Below are 20,847 nucleotides of genomic sequence, written 5' to 3'. Positions count from 1 at the left end.
CATATCAAGGTTTTTCGAGGTTCGCTAAAAGACTTTGAGAGAATTTGTGAAGCAGTTACATTGCTATGAACAACATATTCAATGGAATATTATCACATTTGAAAAGTTAGTTTCTCCTTTTCTGTGTGCAAGTTTTAAAATTCAATAGGGTTAATTTTTTTTTTTTTTCAATTAAAAATTTAGATGAGATAGATTTACCCACTACGTCTGCAGTGGGCGTGGTGGACCCGAGGAGGGGAGGGGCGGCGATGATTCCCAGAATCGGTCCGCCACCCTGGCCGACTGTTGGGCTGTCGGGGTGGGGTGCGGTGGGAAGGGGCTACACGGTTGGGGGCATCGAGGTGGGGTAGTAGGGGGCTGCATTTTTTTAATATCTTATTTTATTTTTTAATTTTATTTTAAATGGTTATGTTTTACAAAATTATTTAACATTTATCGTTTTGTTTGTTAATTTAAGCTTATATTTTTTTGTAATTTACTAGATTATATATATATGTGTATTTTTTCAGGAAAATGGCATCAAAGAAGATTTTTGTGAATCTTTCTAGACCAAAAACTATTAGAATTAAAGGTGGATCCTCCAAAAACACTGTTGAATGAACCAAAAATGAGCTGATAGCTACAAATCTATCAAATGCCTCAAACGACAAAAATATGATTTCATACTGGAAGAAATCAAAAGAAGTGAGACTTCCAGAAAATGTATGGTATGTGAAAGAAAAAGAAGGTGAATATGTGCAAATATATCTATATGTTGATATCCCTAACGATAGTAGAATTTATGAGGTGCTGAGAAAGGTCATAGACATGTGTTTGGTACCGGAAACTGAAGTTGTTTATATTTTTACAAAACTGCCCAAGTCACAAGACAGAGTTAAATATTAGTTATCATATTCATTGTATGACACGACAGAGGTATCTACAAAGTTGTGTAAACAAATCGTAAATGAGATTGCATAATATATCATAAGTATTGTTATTTATATTTGTGTTTTGCGTTATTGTAACTGTCTCATTATATTTTTATAACTTAGTTTTTATTAACATATGATATTTTGTTTGACAGAATTTTGTTGAAAAACTTTCAATTATGCTAGGAGGCATTCATTTCATAGAGCAAGCTATTATGAATGTTGTCCGTAGTTTCTACGCAGGGTCAGAAGAAGATATAACAAACAAACAATAAGTAATAATTCATGATACTACAAAAATACATCCAAGGGATTAGAAAAAAATGTCTCTAATAGCAAAGGTAGATAGGTTACCTTTGAAGATGAGGAAGTTGAAACTGACACTAAAGAATATGTTTCCATCACTGAGGATGACATTGGAACTGATGTTAGAAAGGAGAAGAGCCATAAACGACAAAAGGTAACAATGCTCGGAAATGTCTCTATTCTAGTTACTGATGAGATTGTTAGAAGGAAGAAAAGTAAAGTTAAAAATTCTCAAGTAGTCATTACCAACAGTGAAGATCCTGGTGAAACTTCATAAGGAAGCAGGGAAATCATTACACCAAGCGCTGATTTAGAGGGTGGCATTATTAAAACAAAACAAAATGCCATTCGACAGATTTTGACAAAGGCAAACTTAATTGAGGGTGGTTGTACATTTCAGCTTAATGTGAAACAAATCTATAAGGCAAGTGAAGGAAAATGTAAATATCAAATTAGAAAGCCACACCACCTGCATGTTCACAACTTGAACACATTGATGAGGTACAATCCATATGCTCATGCAGTTAATTATGTGCTTCTTGTTGATTCAGTTCAAGTTCCCAACAAAAAAGCAATTGATAAGTCAAAATGTTTTGAATACAATTATTATGTGCTTGGGGAGAACCATTCTGTAGAAGCTCAAAGGCAATTGATAGAGGAATACCCCAATAACCCACATTTTGAAACAATGAAATGTATCATTTATGTTGATTTATCATATATAGAAACAAAGCTATTAGCATGGGATCATAATTCAGATAATGAATATAAGATATCTATGACTTTCATCCAAAGGGTTAGATTTATTCATAGTGAATTTAAAAAAAAATGTCGTGGGGATAAGATAAATGTTACTGTAGATTTCCGAAAGGAATGTTGTATGGAAATAAGCTATCAAATTGAGGAGGAAATCAATTCAAAAGGGACATAGTAAATACTAGTATATTCATAGGTATTGATAACATTTTCCAGTTGGCATTTAGAACTGGATAGATATGGGAATTGATTAATGAGATTTTTAGCATGTGGGAGAACATTGACATTAAAAAGCAGAAGGTTAAAAAGTCTAAACTATTGATATGTAGCAATAGTAAATCGGGACCTGAAATGAAGCAGCTTCCAGAAGATATGACTATCACACTTTGTAGAGCAATGCAAGGAGTGAAGGATGAAAAACTTGTCAAAGAAATATTATGTCACGTGAGGTCAGAGGAATGATCATTGGACGAAATGTCTAAAGAATTTCAAAAATAAGTTTGTTGAATTATTTTTACTTATTTCTAGATTATAATTTTCTTTTTAATATAACTATTGTTCTTGGTAGTATTTGTTATACATATCATTGTATTAACTTTTTTTAATTTATCTATTTAGTCACAAAGTTTACATGAAAATACAAAAACAAAAATGTATGTTGATTTATATATTCATTTTTATTCATCTGTATACTATTTTTATTTTATAACTTATACATATATTTGTTTATTTTATTAAAGATGAGGAATGATGCAAATGGAGCACTAGATAGTTTCAGAACCTTTATTGAAAAAATTAAGATAGGGGAAAACAAACTCAAGGATGCAACTTATATGGTAAGACATTGAAAATGTATTTTTGATTAATGTTAAAAAATTTATTTATGTACAAGTTAATTGAACTTTTACTATTTCATGTTACATGCAAACATCAAATCTTTTTAACCGTGAAAATCAACCATTTATAAATGATTCTGAGTTCATTCATATTGATAATTGGGCAAAAGATGATAACTATATGTCTATGCTTTTTAATCGGGTAGATGGAAAGAGTCATAGTCAAGTACTGATTTATGATGTTACTATGAAAAAACTAAAATATGAAGACAAAAAGGCAAAATGAGAAATAGTTAACATTTATCAAAAACTACAGTCATTGATTAACTATCTTATAAACATATGTTCAAATGAAGGAGATTGGGTTGTAGATTTATTTTCCAGCTCAGGTAATTTTTATTATATAAAATTGAATTTCAATATCTTCTTTCTTAATTTATATGTCATTATACTAATTTACTTCATTATTTCTTTTGTGCTTGATAATTAAGTACAACACTAGCATGTTGTCTACAAAAAGGGAGAAATTGCATTGCAATTGAAAAAGATCTAGTACAGTGCAAATTTATTCAGCAAAGAATTAATGCTCTTCAATTTCTTCCAGATGCAATGCAAGAAATTGGGTTGAAGAAAGGGGATTTTCGTGAAACACGTGTGGCAAAAAAGGGAAAGGAACCTCAACCAACATTACATTGAATGATTGGAAAGACATACATTAGGAGATTCACAAACATCATAGATCTATTAGAAGAGGAAAACGAGCAAAATGAAACAGAAAATATTGTGGCAGAAGACAATGAAGAAACTCTAAAGGATGAAGAGTTTGAATTACGTGATATTGTAAATTAAATTTAAGCTATGCTCGGAAATCAAGCTCATTTTTTGTAACTATTAAGTAGTTCATACTTGTAATGTTTTTTACTTTGACATTTTATGAGAAGAATAAGCATTCAATTAATGTTTTTATGTGTTCAATATTTGTATTATGTGATTTTCACTTTAATTTTTATGTGAATCATTATTTTTTGAAAAAAAACAATGATTATTATTATTTTTTGACATGAAAAAACTATTATTTAACTATTTTTGTTAAATTTTTCTATAAAAATTGTGATTTTGACATGTGATTTCTAGCAAAAAAATTATCAAAATGTGTAATTTTTTAGTTATATTTATGTTAAAAATGGTTTTTTTATGACAATTGTTAAAAATTATTGTTGTTTAGAGACAATTATTTGATGTGCATTGAAAAATTAATTAACGATATATAAATATGTAGCATATCCAAACTTTAAAATATCGACCTTCTTCTTTAACTATGCAAAAAAATAAAAACCTCACTACAAAAAAAAAAAATTAATAATAATAACATGAAGAAGAATACCACTTCAAAAATTGTTAAATTTAAAAAATAATTATTCACATTTAATACATTAAAAAATTTAAAGTAAAAAAAATAAGTATTTTAAAAAAAAGTTCTGATAGAAAATCAACAACACAGCAAGCAAATCACTAACATTCTAAAAACTGATGTACATAAATAATAATAATAATAATAATAAATAAAAATAAATAAATAAATAAAAAATAAAAAATAAAATAAAATAAAATATCAAGTGTAAAAAACTATGCTAAAAAAATGTGTATTCTGCATCACCGCTTTTCAAAATCGAATCACTTTTTTGCTACTTCTACGAAACGGGTAATCATATAAGTTCTTGTTTCAAAATTTACATTGTTTTCATATTAATAATGGAGGGGAATATACTGCGAATGAATTTGAAATCTATCTATACCAACATGGGATTAAGCATCAAACCATTATTCCATAAAATCTTCAACAATATGGTGTAGCAAAAAGAATGAATAGAACATTCTTGAGTATAATGCATTCCATTCCATTTTTTCAAGTATGTCAAGTTAATATTTTGGGTTGATGCAATTCTCTATGTAGTTTATTTGAAAAATAGAATTTCATCTCATGCTCTTGGAAAAAGACTCCTTTGATGAAGCATCTTAGGGTTATTGGTTTCACTTGTTAATTCTGAACTCTTAAGGATCAAAGAAACAAACTAGGTGCATGGAGTCAAAAGTGCATCTTCTTGGTGCACTCAAAAACCACAAATTCATATAACCTTTACAATGAGGTAAATTAAAATTCCATCCTTTCTACATATGTCATTTTCTTGAATCCATTATAATGAGAGGATTATTGAGCAATATCTTGATAGATTTACTCATGTAAAGACATTTCATGAAAATGATAAGGAGATTATATATTTGGAAGGGTGGAACTCGTATCCTATATCAATCTCTAGAATCTACTTTCGAGGTGCCATCTCCTCCTCATGTAGAAGATCCAACCACTTCATAAGAATGGGAGGCTATAAAGAAAGAATTAAAAAAGAGAGATTTGACACAATAATTATGAGACATCTTCACTACTACTTGGGTATTGAAAGAACTTGAAATCCAAGGTATAAATTCATCTCCCCAAAGAAGTTCATTGAAGAGTTGTTGAATAATTTTGTCATTGTTCATTGTAATCCTCTTTCCACTCCATTGGAGCAAAATTTGAAGCCAGCATCAAAAGAAAGGAATGAATTTGAGGGTGCAAATATAGATAATTTATGGGGAGTCACATTTAACTTGCTAGACCAAATATTTCATTTGCAATTGGGATATTTCTAGGTTCATACAAAAGCTTTGTGAAGGACATTAGTGTGTTGCAAAGAGACTCCTAAGGTACTTAAAAGGAACTCAAGACTTTGGGCTCAAATACTTGGCAGAGGGTTGAGGTCTATTAATGATTTTTTCTCACATGTTTCAATGCCCATTGTTGAGCTCAGTCTAATTCAATTTAATTATAATAACATTGATTTTGAATTTGGTTATAAATCATTTTGGTTGGTAATATCATATAGTCAAGTTCAATAAAATCGAATCTCAATGATATAACAATCCATATAATCATTTTATGATTGTTAATTTTTTTTAATATAAAAAACATTTTAAAAATTCTAAAAACTCATTTTAATTTTTATTTTTTAAATATAATATATTTAATTTTAATTTTACCCATTCTAAAATATAAGAATAAAATTAAATTATCAAAAACTTAAATTATAAAAAATTAATAAAATTAAAATACCACAAATTAATATAATTAAAATTTAGTTGAAAATAAAGTATCACCTCATCATGTCAATTTAATATTAAACTACATTAAATAGAATATCATATTGTGAGACGTTGGCATTGATGTAAAAGATGGATTGCAATGTAACCTACCTTAATAAGATCTTCATATCAAAAATTTAAAGTAAAATAACAAGGTTTTAACATTATACCATATTATGAAATTTGAGAATAAATTAATTAAGCATACTTTGAAGAGAACCAATAAAAATCAAAGCAAATACCAACACCATGTTAAATTTTAAGGTAGGTATATTTACATAATAGATTTCATCCATAGAAGTGTCAAGATAATTCACAAAAGTTTTGGATTTGATGAATGGAATTTATATTTAAATTATTGTTTTTAAAATGTTTGAAGATAAGAAGACAAGGAATCAACATTGCGCGACCACTTTGGTCAGGGTGGAATGTGCAACCAATGGGAACCAGTGAGACTTGACCCGTTACCTACTCTTTATAATTCACTCTTATGTGAGGGTGTGGCTAAGGGGGCGATATTGGGTAAAACATATCCCACCCTCATATGAGGTGGGGTAGGGAATGATTCATCAAATATTTTTTCCATCCTCACTGATGACAGTAAGGTTAGGGGGAGCGATATGCTTTATCAATTATCCCCCTTATTCCCATCTTCATATGGCGATGGGGTTTTTAACCCAATATTTTCCGCACCCACACTAAATGAGGTTGGGGATAGGGAAAGGAGATCTTTTGCCTCTACGCACCACTCCCATATGAAGATGGGATATGTTTTACCTAGATTTCCCCCCACCCCCAAAGAGGGTGGGGTATGTTTTACCCAATAGTCCCACCACCTTCACCCCCATAATTTATATTTTACACAATATTCCACCTACCCAATATGACGGGGAATATTGGGTAAAACATACCCCACCCTCATATCATAGTTGAGATAGAGGGGGATATTGGGTAAGACATACATAAATTTTATCCAATGTCCCCCTTACATGTTGGGTAAAACATCAAGGTACCTTTACCCCAATTATGGAGGTCCGAGGAATATTGGATAAAACATAATCCTCCCTCATAAGAGGGTGGGAGTAGGGGCAATATTGGGTAAAACATAAATTATGGGAGTGCAGGGACTATTGGGTAAAGCATACCACACCCTCACAATATATGTTTTACCTAATATCTCTACTACCTCCACCCTCATATGTATGGGGGATACTTGGTAAAACATAAACCCATATGATGGTGAGGATGGAGGGAATATTGGGCAAAACTTAAATTATGAGGGTGCGGTATGTTTTACCCAATAATCCCTTTACCCCACTCTCATATGGATTTATATTTTATTCAATATCTTCCTATTGACCCTTTGCCCATCCTACCCTCATATGAAGGTGGGAGTGGAGGTGATATTGGGTAAAACATAAATCAATATTCCTTTTACCCCCACTTTCATCAATGGGGATAGGGTAGAGGGGATATTGGATAAAACAGACCCTTTTCTATCTCTCCCTATCCCTCTTTTTATCTCTCTCCCCCTCCCTTATTTCATATCCTTTGTCTTTTCCTTTCCCCATCACTCTCTTTATCTCTGCCCCTTTCTCTCTCCCCACCGGCCCCCATGTCTCCCTCTATTTCTTTCTCCCTCTCTTTTTTTCGCTCTCCCTCTTTCAATATCCTTTTGTGTTTATCTCTCTTTGTCCATATGTCTCCATTTGATATCACTTTCACTATCCGCCCCTCTTCCTTTCCCTGTCACACTCTGTTTCTCTCTCTATGACACACACTCTTTCTCTAACCCATCCCTTTTCCCTCTATCTCTTTTTTTCTGTCTCTATATATTCCTCCTTCCCCCTCTCAGCCCCCTTCTTCCCTCCCCTTAATCCTTTTCTCTCTCCCTATCCATTTTTCTCCGTCTTTAAGTATCCTTCTTATACCCTCTCTCTCCCCTTCACTAAGCGCCCCCTTCTCTCCCTTCATCCCATCCCCCTTAATCATTTTTCTCTCTCTATCCTTATGTCTTTCTCTTATATCCCTCTCTCTTTATAAAAGTGGGGTATGTTTTACCCAATATCCCCCTACTTGCACCCCACCTCATAATATTGGATAAAACATATCAGGTTCGTGTTTTACCCAATATTCACCATCTTAACCTAATTACAACATGTTCTACCCATCCACAAAATATATAAAAATAATTTTATTATTTATATTAACAGAAAAATCCTAAAATTCTACTATATACAAAAATATATAAAATTAATCTTAGTATTTATATTAACATAAAATTTCAAGAAGGTTCTGCCTTGGGTTATTTGTAAATCTAGCGAAGACCTGGATTTCATTTACAAACATTACTATCATGACCTTATTATGACCTAATTCATAAGTGACTTGAAAAATTGCAGAATATATTAGGTCAATAGACTTGAATCTCCATGTACATGAAATACAATGAAGTAATTGCTCTCAAAATACATCGGTGATGTCGTTCATCAGATTCAAGCAACTGGAAAAGAATATATTTTAATAGTCCTTCCAACAAGTTCAATCATAAAGCCAGTCCAAACTAAAGAGCTCTGCAACAACATCAATTATGAGATTGTGAATGCCAGATTCTTTGATGGACAACCACACTTCTTGAGACTCCTTATCGCTGTCAGAGATGATTACATGTTTTAAAGATCTCAGTTTGACAATAGGCAGCTTCTTCAAACCTGAGCACTCTCTCATGTCCAACGTCTCTAAACTTGATAGCCAATAAAATTCCGCGGGAAGGACCTTCAAAGACCTGCACATTGAAATATCAACATACTCTAGTTGGCCAAGTTTGCAAATTGACGGTGGCAACCTTGACAAGCTTGGACATGCAGACAATCTCAACACTCTAAGTGAGCTTAACGATCCCAAGTCATCAGGTAAGTTTTCGATGAGATGGCAATTAGTGACAGACAACCTCTCCAGGGAAGTTGACTTACACAGTTTGACAGGTAGTTCCTTCAAATCACTGCAGTGGTCAAAATTAATTTCCAACAAGTTTGGCAAGTCCAGGGCTTCAAGTTCCTTATCCAGTAGAGTGATATTTCCAAGGCCCTCACATAGACATACAGACAACTTTTCCAACTTTGCCCAGGATCTACAATTCTTGTAAGGAGGGGGAGGCACAATCAACTTATGAAGAAGCACAGACCTAACCTGAACAGGCGAAGGAAAGCATGGCAGACCACTAATTATTGCACGCTTAGAACTGTAATTGTATATTATAAAAACCTTTAGTTTTGTCATGCTCTGTAAAAATGTTGGAAGACAGTAATGACTTGCAGAAAAGAATAAAGTCAAAACTTCCACTTGAGGAAAATCCATTTGACACCAATCTCTCTCTTCCATTGCACCTGCCAAAATCCTATATGTTAAAATCAATATTACATGCTAATAAAAATGGCCATCAAACTCCTTAATAAGTTTGGAATACCAGTAAATTGAAGTAATAAAAATGCTTATTAAATTGTTTGGAAAAGTAGAAAACTGAACTAATAATTATTCGATGGAAAGAGCGAAAGTTTCATGAGCAGCCTAACCTGTGTGAATTGAAACAAACTGAGCAGAAGATGACTGATCTATCAGAGTACTTTGCCATTTTGTGGGAATTTTGGCCTCCTTGCGAGGCATGAAAAGTCTCTTGCAATGAATGTCACTATTCTGGCTAGATAGATGGAAGGCTAAATCCCGCATTACATCATGCTGAGAAAAAGCAAGCTCAGAGGCACAGCTATAATCGATGGCCGCACTCCTAACGCATTAAAACCTTGCTATATTAGCCAATGCAATAATGGTGAACTCAAAGGCCCCCTTCTATCTAGTTTGATATTAATATATCAATTTATCTTTACCCTCATGGTTTCTAATTCTTTTAGAAATCATGTAAATAAACTTGAGTCTTAAATTTCTTTCATATGCGTTGGCAGTAAGTCTGAGCTTTTCTGCAAACTTCTTTAATGTATTTTTAGGCAAATTTCTGGATTAATAATATAAGATGTTTTTTCAAGTCGACGTTTCAAACTACTAATGAGGTTTATTTTCAGGATTTTAATGTTTTTATGATCGACATTTCGAACCCACTAATGAGATTCATTTTCAAGACGTCATTACAGGACCAAGGTCCTGAAGATGAACTTCATTAATAAATTCGAAAACATCTTATGTGATTAATCCAGAAGTTTACCTCAAAAATGCTTTAATCTAGTGAAAGGATGCCACAAGCACAAGAATTTAATTTGAGAAACACAGATAAAGATGTGGAGCAACATGATGCAAACATAAACAAGTTTTATACCCTGGATATCCTGTGAGGTTGATGAGATTTCGACTTGCAAATTCTAACAGGACCTCAAAAGCTTCCGGCCATTCCATCCCGTGGACATATACCCAAATGTCCAATAATGAATCTACGCTGAATTTCCTACCTTTCGGAAATGCCCCCAAATCCAAAAAGCACTGCTTCTCCTTATCACTGAGGATATCTATACTTGTTTCCAAACGACTAAGAAGAACATCTTTGTGATCTTTTGAAATAGGTTCAGATCTGGAAAGCTTATCCTTGTAAAATTCCCAAATTGGCCGGCGTTTACAATGCAAAGAACTTCCAATCACCTTAAGGGCGAGTGGTAAACCCTTACACCCTTCTGCAACCTACAAACCTAGTACCAGTTAAACTCTTTTTTTTTTTTTGCACAAAAACAGAGTATTATGACTTTTACTGAAGTTATATCATACAGAAATGCTCTTTTTGTTGAAAATATTGATATCAATTGCAAGCCTAGTAAGTAATTTGGTAACATTAATAAGACTGAACTGCCTTTGTGGTAGTCATGAAATGCCACTTTGATATCAGAAATAAATTGGAATTTGATGACTATCATGAGGTGCACAACAACATTAGGATAGAGAAACAGTTCGGTTCCATGAGATTAAGAATAAATTGTTTAATTCATACCTGTCTAACAAGATCCTCCTTTGGTGTTGCTGGAATCGAAGTCTGACTAAAGGCCCAGAAACAGAAAAGCGAAAGGGCGTCAGCTTCCTTCAACTCAGGCATGGAATACAGCTGGGTACCATCTATATCTGGAATGGTGGAATTATATCTGGTTGTGATAATTGTCTTGTATCCTTCTGCTGTAAACAACAAGTTTTCCAGATTTGACTTCGACCAAACGTCATCCAAAACAACCAAAGTTGGCTGATGTGTACTTTCTGCAATTCGATTAATTTTATTCTGCAGTTGGTTGCGTGCATCCTCTATGCTCCAGAAACGAGGCCTATCACTACCAATTATGCGATCCCACATAGTATCTAAAATCTCGAAAAGGCCGTTTTCATTTCGATGAAGCTGTGAGACGGTAATGAAATGTATATTGTTTTGGAAGGTAGCTGAAGATCACAAAGAGAATAAACCTTACAAACTAAGGTCATGAGAGCATAAAATGGAGCAAATTTTTAAAAAGAGGGGAATTGTTGTTACCTTGGACTTCAGGATCGTGGCAGAGCGCTGATGCAAGAGTGGTTTTGCCGCTCCCACCCATCCCTGTTATTCCAATGATACTAACATCCCTCTTCATGAGAATTTGTTTGACATCATTGACAGGTTTATACAAACCCACAACCTCGTTTGGCATGGCCGGGACTTGGGATTTGAAGCTGTCGGACTGTTGAGCGGCTGTAGCTCCTTGTAGCCTATCAATGGGAGTTTGAGATAGCTGAGTTGGGTTTATTGTTTGAAGGATGAGACGTTCCATTCGTTCGAATCGCCGGCCAAGGTTCCTGACTTCTGCAATTACTTTCTGTAAATCAAGGGCGAGGTTGGGTGGGCCTTGAATAGCGATGAAATCCTTGATTTCGTCGTTGAACTCTAGGATTTTGTTTCCGTAGACGTACATTCCTTTTATATCAAGGCTGTGTATTTGATCTGATTCTCGCACAAGGTCACGGGCAGACTGCAGTAGGGCTTGAAAATCTTTGAACTGCTCACTTCTGCGAGCTGATAAATCTGATAAATCTGGGTAGGAACTTGTCTCTATATATTCATCAATGATAGGCTTTAGAAATGAGACAGTTTCCTCCAGTTTTTCACCCCATGTTTTGCCGGAAATTATTGGGTCAGAGACTCCTCCCAACTGCTTTAATCCTTTCTCCAGAGCTACTTGAAGGGCTGCACCCAGGGCTGCACCTTCAATGAGAGACAGAGCCATAGTCGATCCCAGAAATGGATACCAATTTGAGAAGCGCTTTGAGACGGAAGGCCCCGTTCACTCACTACTGTACAATGTCAGACCGTCACTCGACAACCAAATTACAGGGGCAGCAAGCCTGCATTAAAGGAGCCCGGGGGTGTTCCAATGGCCATTGGCCAATTAACATGTTGCACTACCCCACGCGGGCGCCGAGTCACTGCCGACATCGTGATTGGTAGCTTCGTGGAACGGGTAGAATGCGCGTTTTCGCCCTTCACATGAACTTTCGATATGTATATTTTATTCCATCTCTATTTTACGTAGATTGCGTGTTGACCTCTCTCACATAGGATTTTTGTTTATGAAATGTTTGAATATATGGTGGGAAAATTTATCTTAATTTAGTTGTCAAATAAGTATTAAGTATAGTCTATTTTTGGCTGATATCCGTGAATGCAGGCTAATTCATCACCATTATTTAAGGAAAACCACATCACCTAATATAATTCATTGGTGGTGTGTATGATGGTTATATATATATATATAAGCACATTAATATCACTAGCATAGGCTTTCACTACTACCAGATGTCTCTGGGTTTTGGGTCGTTAGATGAGCTCTTAGCCAAACAAAAGTAGTTTTAGAACATATTTCAAGCTCATTCGATAAGCTTGTATTTAACAGATTAAATTTTTCATATATAATGTGCTTTTATATATATATATTTTAAAGCACATTAATATCACTAGCATTTGCACCAAAAGTGCAAGGACATGCCAATAGTGTTTTGGGTTTTTCTGACTCTTCAAATATATATACAATAACATTTGAAATAGAAACAAATGAATATGCAGGCTTCCCCGTGTGTAAGGTTCATCAATGTTAAGGAACTCAATAATATCTTTGCAAAAAAATAGGTGAATTCAAAGATCAACTTAAGGGCAAGCCATTGAAAACTTTAGTAGAACAATAGCTTTTCTCTATAGCGCATACAAGTAAATGGATTGAGCCCTATTCAAACTCTTTAGCTCAAAGAAAACAAGCATATTCTATATTCAAAATCAGAAAGAATCACAAGAAATATACATATAGATGCATGCATCATGGAAGTTTCAAAGTGATCTCACATATAGGTTCACAGGAAAATGTGAACCAAGATTTGGGTTGTAAATGTAGACAACAATTTTCGTCCTTGAAGATGTCAAGATGGAATGAAAAGCATGAAAAACACCATATTTCTGAGGCCTCTAAGGATCAAGTCAATTTGTCATAAGTTAAATAAAGAGGAGGAATACAAAAATATGCTTTCAATAGATTGTAAAGTTGAGACCAAACTTCTAAGTTAGTTTGAAGGGAGCCTCAGAACTTTGAATCTCATAAGGGAATTTATCCAAACTTCTTCACACTATAGAGAGCAAAGGAATTATCCCAACTTTTTCACACCATAGAGAGCAATGGGATTATGATAGAAAGAAATCATATTAATGTCCTTGGATGAACAAAACTCAATGGAACAGAGAACTACAGAGCATGTTGCACATAGAAGTGGAATTTAGAATGATGGATATCTTACTCTTGGACTTGCCAAAATTATGATGCAGGAAGACCTTGCTTGCATCTAGAAATTTCTAAACCTCTACACCTCCTTCAAAGGCCTTGAGAAAATATTCATCCAACTCTAGGACCATGTCCCCAAGATTTTTATGCTTTTTGAAAATTACCATTGCTAAATATGAATATATGAATTTCACGTCAAGTGAGTGCATACACAAGGGTTGTGGAGCTACAATGGCCGAAGGATTTTGAAACCCTAAATGTCTACAAAGATATTTGTGAGCCACCAAACTCATCAAGATATAGTTGTTATAACAATCTTATCTTATCTAGTACAACAACAACTAACAAGAAAAGTTGTTTTCCTATCCTATGAACCTAATTCTATTTATGTATTTCAACAACAAAGAAGTAAAGAAAGTGATATTTTTTGCATCAACAATTACACTTTCTTGCCAACAACACAATACTTTATGATCAGTTATAGTGGCAATAAGCATAAAGCATAATTAATTGTTAAAGAAAATAGACAATAGCTATAAAGCATAATCATGTCAAGTAAATCACAAAATGCAATTCTATTTTTTTCCATTTTTTTCATCTTTATGAAGGAACAATATGTACTTGCATTTTCCCAACTTCTTTCTAGCTTCACTAAGGGAAAGTTATGTATAGATAGCCAAACAAACCATTCAAATATCGTACATATTTGGTAAGCACAAATACTAGGGCACAACTTAAGCTGGCACAAACAATGGACTCATTTCATGTTCAGATATTTTTCTCTTCAGGTTCCATCAGTCAATGAATGGATCAATAAACTCATGATGTTAGTCACTCTTCCATTATCAAAATCATAAGTTGTAAGATGAATAGCATTTAGTAATGCAAGAATGCATAGTTTGCTCCTTTTGGGTTTAGATAAACTTATCAATGAAATAACAGTTGCAATAGCATCAACAATGTCATATGTCCCGGAAGGAAATAGGTTTTTTGCGGGAAGAGTGAGAAGATGGCTCTGCAATCCCTCAGCGCAAACGAGATGGAAACCGTGCCTCTCAGCAGGGGCATGAAGAATGAGATTTTCCGTTACAGTTGGAAGAACAGAGAGGACGAGAAGCCCAGGAAGGTACTCGTTCGAATCGACGAAGAAGAGAGCGCGAATGTGGTTTTCGATCCGGAATATGAGATTCGGGCATTTGATTTCATTTCCAGGCTTGGCCACGGACCCCGTCTCCTCGCTTCCTTCCCCAAAGGTCGCATTGAGGCTGTGGCGAATGCCCTTCTGGATTTGTACATAAAATGTGGAAGGGTTAAGATTGCATGCGAACTGCTTGACGAAATGCCTGAACGAGATGTCAAGAAAATGGCTTCGTGGGACGCAATGATTTCGGGGTTCATGCAGAATGGGCATGACGAGGAGGCAGTGATTTCAGGATCTGCACAGACTGGGCAAGCTGCGGAGGCAATGGAGATCTTTATCCAAATGCAGGCAGCTGGAAGGAAGCCAGTCACGAAGACATACCCCAGTATGCTCCCGGCCTATGCCAACTTAGCAGCTCCGGAGCAAGAAATCGAGACAGCCCGCTTTTCTATGGAGAAGATAAGCGATGGAAAGCAGCAGTCGGATCTCTCAGCCTCGTTCCAGATCCAGATCAGGCTCCTTTCTGGAAAAACTCTGCTACAATGGGTAAGCGCTTCAGATCTAGTGCAGAACCTCAAGCAATCTCTGGAATTTAGGCTGGGGATTCCCTCCGCTTCTCAACGACTCCTCTACGAAGGTAAACATCTTGAGGATCTGTATCCCCTTTCTTTTTACAGCATTAGAAGAAATGCCTCCATCATTCTTACCCTCCGTTTGAGAGGGGGAGCTGTGGGACAGTCATCTTCAGCTGCGGCTTTTTCTTACAAGGATGCAGTCCATGCTCAGAAGCCCAAGAAAGCTGCTCCACCAGCTCAGGCTCCTAAACCGTTCTTGGTGGACAAGCTGGAGGAAACCCCCTCCATTGAAATAACGCATCCTTCGCTGGATGATCAAATCCAAAAATATGCAGAGCATGGCATTATTTGCAGGTTCAATGGACTATGGCCTCGCACAGCAGATCTCTACCAATGGATCCACTCACACTGGACCAACAACTGCAAGGTTCTTCTTTGCTCAAAGGGTTTCTTCATTGTAGTTTTTGCTTTCAACGAAGATTACCAAAAAGCATTAACTGAAGGCCCATGGTTTTGGGGCTCAGCAGGACTATTCCTCACCCCTTGGTTCCCAGATTTCGATCCTTCTTCAGCGATCATCACAAAGCTCCCCATCTAGGTCAGACTTCCTAACCTCCCGGCGCATCTATGGCACTTTGCTGTATTCCAAGGAATCGGCGACTCTCTAGGCCGCTTTCTAGCAACAGACACCTCTAGGGGGGAAAAAGGCATATACACCTTCGCCAGAATTTGTGCAGAAATAGACATGAGCAAAGGTCTACCGGATCAAATTAATCTCAAAATTGGAGACTTCCATTGGACCCAGTCCCTAGACTACGAGAACACAGCCTTTCGCTGCCGAAATTGCCATAACACAGGGCACCTTCAGAACTCTTGTCCCTCGCGGCCTGCCCAGAAGAAGAAAGCCAATCCTAAGCCGAAATCCAAAAGTTGGAAGCCTCATGATCCTCCTCCTATGGATGATTTGGATTCCAGCTCAGATGAAGAGGCAGAGGATGCAGAAGGAATGGAAACAAAGCAGGCACAGGATCCGCCTTCGACTGGTTGTGAGGATTCTTCGGTCCCTCCAAACTCACAGAAAAGAACTCATGAGTCCTCTCCCTCGGATTCAGACAAGGAGTCCTCTCCGTCAGCCTAGCTTAGTTTGCAAATCATGCCAGTTCAACAGAGTCATCTTGATTGGGTCAAAGTTGGTAAAAAGAAAGGGAAAAAATGCCGAATAGTTGATCCTACCCACGTTGGGTAGAATCCTCTGTTTCTACGCCTGTTTCTCTGTTCCTCTTGTTACTTCTTGTTTAGCAATGTTCTCTTCCCAGTTTCTCTCAGGGGCCGAGGTGGATCGCCATTCCTTTCCGGCTGCCTGTTCTCTTGCTTCTCTTGGCTGTAATGTCATTTTGTACCATATTTTCTCTTAATAGAATTAGTTTTTACCGAGGAAAAAAAAAAAACAATGTCATATGTCCTTGTTGCTTGGATATCAATCTCTGGTTGCCTTGGACATGGGAAACCCTCCAAAGGCCCGAACAAAGATTCATCTTCTCCATACTTTGTTGGAATTGAACTTTCAAATTGTGCTCTTCTCTCCCTTTTACACGGAGATAATGGAAGTGAGAATTCTTCTAAGCATTCACCCTTGTTAGCAAGGAAACATTTTTTTCCTTTTGGGATGCTCACTGGAACCATTATATTAGACTCTATGTGAAACTTGATCCAAGAGTGTCCTAAAACCACAAATTAAAATATGGTCAATAGATTCATATATGTATCTTACCTCTAAACAAAAAATAAAGATAACACATATACAAAATATTTAATGCTCAACAATGCAACAATTTTACTCACTCAATACTTCCTACAGAGAAAGTCTCTTTTCCACATCCCTCGAAAGCATCCTTGATAGCAAATCCTTTGCTAGCTCTGATATGGAGTGCCACTCTTCAGAATGAAAATCCAATTGTACTAGTTTTATTGCCTCAAATATGGCTTGAATAATTCTCCTTGAAATGGTAATGTTCCTATCAAAAGAGCACGTAAGAGGACACCAGTCCCCCAAACATCAACCTTTTCTAAATATGTCCATTCCAAAACTTTAGGGGCAACATATGAAGGACTCATTACCACCTTAGATAAGATTTGACCTATTTGAATGTAAAAAAGTACTCAGTGAAATACATAAAGAAAATTATTGGCTTATTTAATAATGATGATAATTTCCTTGTATACATATTTAGTGAGCAGAATCAAAGTCAATTGTGATGTAGTTCACAAACAAATACATTTTTGCAAACTGCATTGACAAACCAAAATCAGCTAGCTTCAGTTATCTGGAACTATTTCAGAGAACATTCTTAGGTTTTATATCTCGGTGGACAATTCCCAACTCATGACAGTATTTAATGACCAATATTAATTCCTTGATCAAGTTTGTTGCTTGATGCTCAGAAGTAGCTTTCAATCCTAGACATCTCGTCAATGAGGCGTCCACCAGAGCATACCTCCATTGCAAGGTGCAAAGATTATGCATATTCATACATTGCTCGAAGTGTAACAACATTAGGATGGTCTGACAAATGTTGCATAATCTCAATCTCCTTATAGACATTTTCTTTAGTCTTTTTGGTGAGAGCCTTACAAGCCAACTCTTCCCCAGTAGCTTTGCTCTTACATATTCTCACCAGACCAAATTTTCCTTGCCCTAATTCAAGGCCCAAATCATAATTTTTTTCAATCTTCCTATTCGGACCTACCAATCTGAGTAGAAGAATTAATACAACCAACCTTTCTCTTGAATCCTCTTTCTGGTGAATTAGGTAAACAAACCCTTCTTGGAGGAGGAGGAGAAATGAAATTTGTTGTAGTATGCATATCTAAGGAACCTGATTCTTGATCCCTCATCTGAAAGGATCCCAATCTCTAGAGAAAGTAGAGGTCACCTTACAAAATACAAGATGGCGATTGTGCAGATTTTTGAAGATCACTTCCAAAATATTTTCACTTTTTTGGGATCTAACCCTTTGTTCATCTGAGGTTGTTCACCAAGGACTTTAGAGGAACTACCTATCTAGAGAGCTTGAGATGTATGAGTTGGATGGAGATGAGGGAATTCAAGAATATGAGAAATACCCAAGACTTGGAGGATTTCAAATTTTAAATGGCAATGCCACACATGGGTAGGTCATGCTTAAAAATGTGAGAGGGAGCTAAGCTACCAAAGGAGGTGGCACATGGGAGTTGGTAAATGTGCTTATAAAACGTCTTGATGGGTGGATCCTCTAATATCATTTACACTACTATTTCGAATTCCCGTGACAGATGACAATTTGACAAGTCTTGATAGCATGACAAACCCCAATAACTACTCAATACAAGAAAATATCAATGATCAAAGTGAAAATCTTTAGTGGATTTATATAAGAAACAATAAAATCCCTCACGAGATATTATGAGAAATTTCAGCATGTGATATGTCCTTGATGAATCAAGAAGCTTACTATTTCTAGTGACCATGTGACCATATAAAGCTTCCAAATAATAATCCGTTTGAAATTAATGAACTTTGTAAAATAATTAGAAATGGAAATGATGTAAATTGAACATTGTTTACCCTAGTTGTTTTTTATGGCAGGCATCTTAATTATGATCAAAATCAATATTTGAGTCAATGTCAAAATTTACTTTGATTCATTAATCAAGCTACACTAGGTAATAAACACCATTTCAAAGTGCATTCACAAAGATAATTATTAGCTTAAAAGTACCACATAATAAACCATTGTCCATGCACATGTTTAGGCAAAGTCAAGCTTATATGAAAGCAAAAAAAATATTTTCAAAACCTAGACCATAGTAGTGTTTCCCAAAATCAAATCATGCATTTCATTATGTGGCCGATAAGACCAACATAAACAAAAAATGTGGAATGTGTCGTTGCACAAACATCTTACATGATCAATCATCTATACAACTTAAGAAATGGCCAATACCTTATATCCCTTACATATACAGACAATTTAATAGCAATTAGTTATTTTGTACAAAACCACCACTACAAAAAACAAGCATACAAGTCAGAGTAGTTGTTCTTAATCAACTCTACAGACAATTGAATATGAATGGCATAGGAATGAACACTAGCTCAATTGCAACTTGAATCTAATTTCACATACATGAGATAACCACCCAACTCTCTAGTACATGATACTACTACAAAAACAACATATGTTATAGTATGATTAAGGCAAAAGTGTGTATTTGTATTGTCATTCAACAGAAAGAGACAACTACCTTATTCCACTGAGATTCATTTCAGCGTGCTACTGCTAATAATGGAACATCAAAAGGAAAATGATTAGAGTAGGAACTGATCATCCCTTTTTAAATCCATTCGCAAAAATTTATGCCTACACTCCAAAACTCACCTATTGTATCCATAGTGTGTACATCTCATATAAATGAAAAAGAAGTATTGAGGATAAAGAATAACAAACAGTCTACACTTGCTTGGTTACATGGAAAAAAAATGTCTACATTCACTTTCTGGGTATCATATAACAATGGAAACCTAGGATTAATGTTAATGTGCAACCTTTTAAGTTTCAACATTATATGAGAAACATCACAGTCTAAATAGTTTTAAATTAGTAATCCAGTTCAGATATAACTGAACCGAATTACAGTACTTCAAACAAGTTCATAAATGTCCATCACATACTCCTACAATGGAAAGCAATTAGACCCACAAGGGGAAAACAAAGAAAAGAGATGAGAAAAATACATAATATATTTACTTAAATGAAATTTGGGGGTGTCAAAATGTAAGGATTGAATCTGATGTCATATATCAAAGGAAAATAATGCCAAAATCAAAATATAATCCTACAGAATGCTTAGATGTAGATGCAAAGAGCTACCTACCTCACAGAAAGAAAGTGGTACAACCAAGGATGGGAAGCTCAATACTTTTACATCAACAGTGGCAAGGCACCTGCAATAATTAAATGCCCACAATAGACATACCCTATAGAGCAGTAAAAGTGCTTCCATATCAACAAATTCACAATTTGTTTCCAATGACACAATAACTTGCCCAAACAATAACTTCTTCCTAGCCATAGGAACTGAACCTCCTCAAAATATTTCTTTAATCTCTGGCTTTACTCAAATTCGACTTCTAAGCAATTCAGTTCTTGTGAATTTGCAGGGAGTAAAAAAGAACTTTCCAACTGAGAATAAGGTCATTTTGTGATCAAAACAAGAATATATTCAAGGAATGCATTATTTCAGACAGAAATATAGAAATTGAAAACATTCACACCTAACAAGAAGTAAAATATACAATGATTTGAGTTACAACTCACAAGGCCA

The 20,847-nt window shown here is 35.3% G+C and overlaps 1 protein-coding gene across 1 annotated transcript; it reads right to left on the bottom strand.

Moving 5' to 3' along the window:
• Window positions 1–8,377: 8,377 nt before the first annotated feature.
• On the bottom strand, window positions 8,378–12,449 carry LOC149143397 (putative disease resistance protein At5g47280). The gene is made up of 5 exons (XM_089448970.1): window positions 11,502–12,449; window positions 10,977–11,410; window positions 10,317–10,672; window positions 9,562–9,773; window positions 8,378–9,375 (listed from the first exon to the last, which is right to left on the bottom strand). Exons 1-5 carry the CDS (start codon window positions 12,226–12,228, stop codon window positions 8,531–8,533), a joined length of 2,574 nt encoding a protein of 857 aa, XP_089305096.1. The 5' UTR covers window positions 12,229–12,449; the 3' UTR covers window positions 8,378–8,530.
• Between the last annotated feature and the right edge of the window lie 8,398 nt (window positions 12,450–20,847).

Source organism: Pinus tabuliformis, chromosome X (genome assembly GCF_031772625.1).
Source record: "Pinus tabuliformis cultivar Carrire ecotype Pingquan chromosome X, CPIR1, whole genome shotgun sequence".
Taxonomy (NCBI): Eukaryota; Viridiplantae; Streptophyta; class Pinopsida; order Pinales; family Pinaceae; genus Pinus; species Pinus tabuliformis.
This window is presented reverse-complemented; position numbering and strand designations above follow the sequence as displayed.

Excerpts from the sequence above, each read along its gene's own strand:
- LOC149143397 (XM_089448970.1), bottom strand. The coding sequence starts at position 12,228 with ATGGCTCTGTCTCTCATTGAAGGTGCAGCCCTGGGTGCAGCCCTTCAA. Across the intron at positions 11,411-11,501 it reads CCACGATCCTGAAGTCCAAG|CTACCTTCCAAAACAATATA; the intron begins GTAACAACAATT and ends TGTGATCTTCAG. Across the intron at positions 10,673-10,976 it reads AGGAGGATCTTGTTAGACAG|GTTGCAGAAGGGTGTAAGGG; the intron begins GTATGAATTAAA and ends CTAGGTTTGTAG.